Source organism: Elephantulus edwardii, unplaced genomic scaffold (assembly GCF_000299155.1).
Source record: "Elephantulus edwardii isolate Elephantulus edwardi_28Jun2011 unplaced genomic scaffold, EleEdw1.0 scaffold00061, whole genome shotgun sequence".
Classification (NCBI taxonomy): domain Eukaryota; kingdom Metazoa; phylum Chordata; class Mammalia; order Macroscelidea; family Macroscelididae; genus Elephantulus; species Elephantulus edwardii.
This window is the reverse complement of record NW_006399811.1, coordinates 14,419,292-14,427,372: the sequence shown is the minus strand read 5'-3', so window position 1 is coordinate 14,427,372 and position 8,081 is coordinate 14,419,292. Positions and strand designations below refer to the sequence as shown.

General features: G+C 37.4%; 1 protein-coding gene across 1 annotated transcript in view; it reads left to right on the top strand.

The window, feature by feature from the left end:
• The window catches only part of SHCBP1L (SHC SH2-domain binding protein 1-like), an 85,747-nt gene that overhangs the window by 31,491 nt on the left and 46,175 nt on the right, over nt 1-8,081 (top strand). The window contains exon 2 of the mRNA XM_006887750.1: nt 1,740-1,889. Coding sequence (XP_006887812.1) covers nt 1,740-1,889 — 150 coding nt within the window. The remainder of the gene's footprint in view (nt 1-1,739; nt 1,890-8,081) is intronic.

Below are 8,081 nucleotides of genomic sequence, written 5' to 3'. Positions count from 1 at the left end.
CCATCCCAAAGAAAGGTGACCCAACAGAGTGTGGAAATTATCAAACAATATCATTGATATCACATGCAAGCAAGATTCTGCTGAAAATTACCCAAAAACATTTGGAACAATATGTCAACAGAGAACTGCCAGATGTGCAGGCTGGATTTAGAAGAGGTCGTGGTACTAGTGATATCATAGCTAATATTAGATGGATCTTGGCAGAAAGCAGAGAATACCAGAAGAATGTCTATCTGTGCTTCATCAACTATGTAAAGGCTTTTGACTATGTGGATCACAACAAGCCATGGCTGACTCTGAGAAGAATGGGAATCCCAGAGCATTTGATTGTGTTAATGCGAAACCTATACTTGGACCAAAAAGGAAACCTTTAAAATGTGTTAAAAAGCCAAGATATCACTTTCAGGACTAAAATATGACTGACAAATGCTATTTTTTAATTGCCTCATATGCATTCAAAAGCTGAACAACAAAAAAGAAAGATAAAGAATTGATGTCTGGATCATGATATTGGCAAAGAATATTAAATATATGCTAGACTGCCAGAAGAATGAATAAATCTGTCTTGGAAGAAGTGTAGCCAGAATGTTTCTTGGAAGTTAAGATCACACAAGGCTCTTTCTAATAGAATTTTACATGTTACCAGGAGAGACCAGTGTGTAGAGAAAGACATCATGCATGGTAAAGTAACAGGTTAACAAAAAAAAAAAGAGGAAGGCTCTCAACAAAATTAAGACAGTGGCTGTAACAATGGTTCAAAAATAGTAGCCAATTTCTTTATAAGGGACTTGGTAGTGTTTCATTTTGCTGTACATAGAGGATCAGGGACCCCTGTTCAAATCTGTTCATAGGGTCGATATGAGTCATACTCAACTCAGAAACACCTAACAACAACAGCAACAAATTTTTTTATAATTGTTGTTAGGTGCTGGTTAGTTGAAACTGACTCATAGCTGACCCTCCAGTATGTTTTCATAAGCTGTAAATCACACAGGAGGAGATCACTCATCTTTCTCCTCCACAGGAGTTGGTAGATTTGAACCATTAGTCTTTGGATTGGCAGTTCAAGTCCTTACCAGTAGCCCACCATAGCACCCTTTTTAATAAATACTGTGTTTTTAATATCTAGTAAGAGCTCTCCATATCCACTCACAGATGTAGCCAACTTCAGAAAGAAAATCTTTTGTCAAGGAGAAACAATTCAGTGATTAAAACAATATCTCAAAGTTTAAGAGACAGTAAAATTATATTTATATAGATAGCATTTATATTTAACTAGATGTTATATAAGTAACTTAAAGATGATTTCAAGTATATGGAAGAATGTAAGTTAAAGTTAATACAAATACTAGATTTTATATAAGGGACTTTAACATCTGTGGATTTTTCTTTAATCTTCTGAAATCCAAATTGAATCCCTCATGATTTTGGGGGATGACTACATAGTTACAGGTCTTTCTGCTTAGTGGGGTAATAAATTATTTGTAGATATTAAATAATAAAGTGTTTCATCTCTGAATTATTCTTTTGAGTGAATGACCTCATTCCAGTTTCATTTTTAATAATGATATTTTCCATAAAATGTATCTTTAGTTAAAATCTGCAATTTCCAGGGTTTTGATTATTTAAACTTGTATTGGTTCCATGTTTAAATAAATATTTTGTAAATTTATTTAATAAAATTTCTTAGTTATGGATCTTTAATTTCATGTATTTAGATATGTTTCTATATTTGCTAGGCAGAAGATGCCGATGAAGCTATGAGCAAATACCTATTAGAAAAATTAAAATTGAAAGATAAATGGCTTGGAGTCTGGAAGACTAATCCTGAATTATTCTTTGTGAAATATGAAGAAACATCTATCCCTTTTGTTGGTATACTGGTTGAGGTAAATAATTTTTACCTGATATTTATTCTTTGAATGGAATTAAGAACTCTTTTAACACTGCAGAAAACTTTATTTTTGTATTTGGATGATGTGTATTTTGCATCCTTCTGATAAATATTCTTAATTATTGGTCTATTTATTAGATTTTTGGCTCTGATTCAACAAAGATCTACCGTTTGTTTTTGTTATGTGCCATCAAGTCACCTACTAGATGTATAGTTTTGGGATCTCCCTCTATCATCATTCTAGAGTTATTGTCACAATAATTTGTGCAAATAATGTATTTCCCCCACTTTATTTCTTTTTCTTGGTGTATGTTAGCATTTTAGCCAAATATTTATCTGATAGCGTTACAGATAAGAACACAATGCTGATAAAACTGAGGTTTACGTACTTGAAAATGCCTTTGTAATACCTTCATATAAATGTGATAATTTTACTAGTTATATGAATTCTAGATTGCTTAAAATTTAGAAAATGTTATTCCGTTGTCTTTGAGTTTCCAGTATTTCTTGCTGTTCATCCAGTGTTTCTCATTGCCATTCTCACTTGAGGTTTTTTCCCTCCTCTCTGAAAATGTACTTTCCTGTTTGTCTCCAGAGCTCTCCACTAAATTAAAGAAATTTTTAAAAAGAAATCTAAGACAAAAAAGGAAAAGAGACAACAGCAACAAAATTTAGAAAGCATAAGGCTGATAAACAATAATTGATTTAGTGGTCTAGCACTGGTCTGTCAATTTGCTGTGCTGAGGTAACCTGGGGTTGCTGTGATGCTGAACCCTGTGCCATTGGTGTGTCAAATGATATAACAGTTACCCATGGTGGACAGTGTTTGGTGGAACTCCAAGATTAAGACAGATTTGGAAGCAGGAGAGGCATCCTCTTTCTAAACAACATGCCTCTGGAAACTCTATGAACTTAGACAAAATGACGATAGTTATAGAAAAGGTTCCAGTCTTTTGTTCATAGGGTCACTATGAGTCATGCTCGACTCAACAGCAATCAACAACAACAGTGCTAACTAAAAAATTTGAGTCATAAATTGGTAGTGGTGGTTGTTAGGTGCCATAGAGTCAACTTTGACTGATAAGGACTTTATCAACAACATATCAGAACCTCTGCCATCCTCACTATGTCTTATTGTTTGTTATTGAGGGACCCGTGAGTCATAACTGACCCTAGCAGATCCTCTGGTGGGTTTTCAGAGGCAATAAGTCATAAGGGAGGAGGTAACACATCTTTCTCCCAAGGACAACTGCTAGATTCAAACCTCATGCTTTTGAGATTGTAGTGCAGCTTCTTATCACTATGCCACCAGAGCTTTCTACTGTGCCCTGTTGTTGTTGTTGATTGCCGTCAAGTCAAGCGCTACTCATAGCAACCGTATGAACAAAAGGCCTGATGCCTTTCTCTAACTGTCGTCATTTATAAAAATTCATAGAGTTCCAGAGGCATGTTGTTTAGGCAGTAGATGCTGCTCCTGCCAAAAATAGCCTGGTTTACCTTATAAAGGCTCAGGAATTGACCATATTTAAAACTCTGAAAATTAAGCTAAAGATAGAATGTAGAGAATTACTTGAAAGGCTTTTTAAGTTTAAAGACGTTTTAAATCCCACCAACAATGTATAAGAGTTCCTATCTTGCCACCATGTTTCCAACATTTATTACTTGCTGCCCTGCTAAACTTTACCACTGCTACTGGGATAAGATGATACCTCATTGTGGTTTTGAGTTGTATCTCTCTTATTGCCAGTGATTTTGAGAATTTCTCAATGTGTCTGTTGGCCATCCAAATATCCTCCTCCGTGAAAAGTCTTTCCATGTCTCTTGCCCATTTTGTAATTATATTATCAATCTTTTTCTTGTGGAGGCCAAGGAGTATTCTGTAAACTTGTTATGAGACACTTGTCTGAGACAGTATTGCCAAATGTTTTTTTCCCAGTCAGTAGGTTTTGTTTTCACCCTGTTGGAAATAGGTTTTGGGGTTTGTTTGTTTGTTCTTTTTTATACACACTTTAAAAAATTTATTATTAATTTTAATGAAAATTTACAGAGATTTGGATTTCCATTCATTCATTGTTACACTTTCCTCCCTGCCCACCCCTCTACCCCCAGTTCCCACTTCCCTTTAAAAAGTAAAAGAAAAATTCTTTCATTGTTATACAGTCCCTCCCCCCAGGTTCACTCCACCATACAGCCTTCATTCTGGAGTCCTGTCGTGACAATAATACCTAATCATATATCCCTTTTAAACAATTTTCTCCCTCATCTGTTTCAATACAGTGTACATTATTTATCCCATCTTTCCCAGTCTCCCTCCAACCCCAAGGTCAGTCCCATTTTTACAACAGTGACACTATGCAGTATTTGTCCTTTTGTGACTGAGATATTTCACTCCGCATAATATTCTCCAGGGTCACCCATTTTGAATAATATTGTATGAGTTCCTTGTTTTTCAGTGCAGCATAGTATTCCATTGTGTGACTATACCACAGCTTCTCTATCCATTCGTTTGTTGATGGGCACTTAGGTTGTTTCCAACTCTTTGCAATTGTGAACAAAGCCGCAATAAACATGGATGTGCAGGGTTTTTTAATTATTATATTTTGTGTGTGTACCATAAGTGAATTAACTTAGTCCCATAAGGACAAATATTGTATAAGACCATTATTGTAGAATGTGACAAGGATCCAAAGAGGGTAGGGAGATGCAGAGGGGCAAGGATGGGTGGAGGGTTTGCTTAATAATAATGTCACACAGTTTGATTGGTGGAGGGGAGGGATGGGTAAAGGAAAAGGGAAGATCTGGTGTGAAAAACAACGTATATGAATTTTGTAAGTAAACCAGTATAAAATAAAAATTTTATTAAAAACAAACAAACAACAAAGACTTTTTCTTCTGGGAAGATAAAAAACATACTGTTCCTGTCTTTCACTAAGTACAACTTTAAAACTCAGTGATATACATAGCAAGTGATCTGAAAGATCATCGCCTAAATCAGATGCAGCTTAGTCCCCAAACTGACATCACTACTCTTCAATAATTTGGAGAAGTCCCTAACTGCTGACTTTCCCAGTACAATGTGTCTCCTTATGAGGAGACTAACTGCTGGTACCAGGGGTCTTCATTGTGGATTCAAGTAGGAAGTTATTGAAAGTTTCAAAATCTTCTCCATCCATCGTAGTATTACTTACTGGTCCAGTGGTAAGGATATTTGTTTTCTTGACTTTGAGATGCTATCCATACCAAAGGCGGAATTCCTTGATCTTCTGCAACAAGTGGTTCAAGTCCTCCTCACTTTCAGCAAGCAATGTTGTGCCATCTGCATAACGCAGGTTATTGATGAGTCTCCCTCTGATCCTGATGCCACAATCTTCTTCATAGAGTCCAATTTCTTGAATAATTTGTTTAGCATATGGATTGACTAGGTATGGAGAGAGAACACAACCTTGATGCACTTTCTTCTTAATTTTAAACCATTCAGTGTTTCCCTGCTCTATTCACACAACAGCTTCCTGGTCCAGGTATAGGTTTTTACATTGAGCACAGTTAGTGCTCTGAGAATTCCATTCTTCTCAATGTCAGCCATAACTTTTTATAATCCACACAGTCAAATGCCTTTGCATAGTCAATAAAGCACAAGTAGATATTTTTCTGTTACTTTTTACTTTCACCCAGGATCCACCTGACATCAGCAATGATATTACTGGTGCCATGGCCTCTTCTAAATCCTGTTTGAACTTCTGTTAATTCCCTATCTACTATTCTAGCCATTTTTGAATGATCTTCAGCAGTATTTTGTTGGCATGTGATATCAATGATATTGTTAATCGTTTCTACATTCTGTTAGATCACCTTTTGGGGGAATGGAAACAAATATGGGCCTCTTTCAACCCATTGGCCACGCAGCTGTCCTCCAAATTTCTTGGCATAGACTAGTGAGCATATCCACAGCTGCATCTGGTAATGGAAACAAGTTAATTGATATCCTTCCAATTCTGGGGCCTCATTTTTTGTCAATGCCTTCAGTGCAGTTTTAATTTCCTCCTTCATTACCATTGGCTCCTGATATATTGTACTTCGTGAAATTTTTTACCATCAAGCAGGTCATTTTGGTACAGTGATTCTGTGTATCCCCTCCATCTTCTTTTGATGTTTTTAGGGTCATTCAATATGTTGCCAATAGCATCTTTCAACCCTGTGACTTGAGGTTTAAATTTGTTTTTCAATTCTCTCAGCTTGAGAAATGCAGAGCAAATTTTTCCCTTCTGGAAGAGAGGCCAGGATGGAACGCTCAGGCGCTTATGGCTTTCTTTTTGCCACAAGTGGGTATTGGCAGAGCAGACTGCCAGATGAACTGGGGGTCTCTGGCCCAGAGGTTGCCAGCATTTGGCCATGCCAGAATGGTCATATAGCCCTGGTATGTCCACTTGCCATACAGAGGAAACTAGTGGTTGTTGCGAAGCCGAACACTGTGACACTGATGTGTCAAATGCGTTAATGGTCACCCATGGTAGACAGTGTTTGATGGCGCTCCCTGATTAAAACAAGCTTGGAAGCAGGAGTGGCATCAATTTCCATAATAGCTGGCCTCTGGAAACCCTAAGAACCTGGAGAAACGATGAAAGTCACACAAGTGTTTAGAACTTTCATTCATAGGGTCACTATGAGTAGCCTGACTCGACGGCACTTAACAACAACAACAATTCTCCAATTCCAGCTCTCTGCTCCTTCCATTATAATACTTGTCTTTGTCCTGTCAAGCTGCCCTTTGAAATCTTCTGTTCATCTTTTACTTTGGCATGGCTTCCCTTTGTTTTGACTTTCTGACACTCCGGTGTGATTTTTGGAGATACGTGTGTGATTTAGGCCATGATCTTTCCATTCACTTGCTATGCATCTGAAAACTGGTCAATGAATAAGGATAACAGAAGAGGAATTGATTCCTTTGATCTGTGGTATTGGAAAGAGCACTGAACATCCCATGAAATGCCAAACATACAAATATGGCTTGGAGAAGGTGCAGCCAGAGTGATCTTTAGAGGCAAGAATGAGGAGGCTTCAACTCAAATACTTTGGGCATGCTTGGAAGAGTGCAGGGTCGGCAAAGGAGAGGAAAATTCTCGGCCAGGTGGACTTACATGGTGACTGTCGCAATGGGCTCTAGAGTGTCAGAAAGTGTGAAGGTGGCACAGGATATGACAGGGTTCACATCTGTTGTTTATAGGGTCACTGTGAATAATACTCAGCTCGACAACATGTCACAACCACAAATATAAATAAAGCACACATAAGAAGAATATGAAGAATTAAGATTGACCAACTAAGAACCTTGTGACTTAAAGAACACAATGGTAAGGAGTTTTCGGAACTTTATTTTTGTTTCATAATCCTAGCCTGAATGATAGAGTTCTTCACATTCAATGATTTATTCATTGCAAATACCTTTTATAAGAAACATAAATGCAGGCTATACACATGGATCTCACCTGATGGCATGCATAGGAATCAAATAGATTACATTTGTGGAAAGACTCGGTGGAGAAGCTCAATATCAGCAGTGAAAACCAGGCTGGGTGCTGATTGTGGGACAGACCACCAACTACTCATATGCAATTTCAAGCTGAAGTTGAGGAAAATTAAATCAAGTCCACAGGAACCAAAATTTGATCTTAAGTCTATCCCACTCGAATTTCAAAACCACCTCAGGAACAGGTTTGAGGCTTTGAGCACCAGTGAGCGTAGACCAAATGAGCTCCGGGAGGATATCAAGAAAATCGTCCATGAAGAATGCAAAAGATCATTACAAAGGCTGAAAAAGAAGAAAAGACCAAGATGGATGTCAGATGAGACTCTGAATATTGCATTAGAGCGCTGAGAAGCCAAAGCTAAAGGAAGAAACCAAGAAATCAAAGAGCTAAACAGAAAATTTCAAAAGGAAGCCCGGGACAACAAAGCAAGATACTATAATGAAATGTGCAGAGAGCTGGTGTCAGAAAATCAAAAGGGCTGGACTCACTCAGTGTTTCTTAAGCTGAAGGAGCTGAAAAACAAATTCAAGCCACGGGTGGCAATACTTAAGGATACTTTGGGTAGAATATTAAATAATCCAGGAAGTATCAAGATAAGATGGAAGGAATACACAGTCACTGTATCAGAAGGAATTGGCTGACACAGAAGAATTTCATGAAAT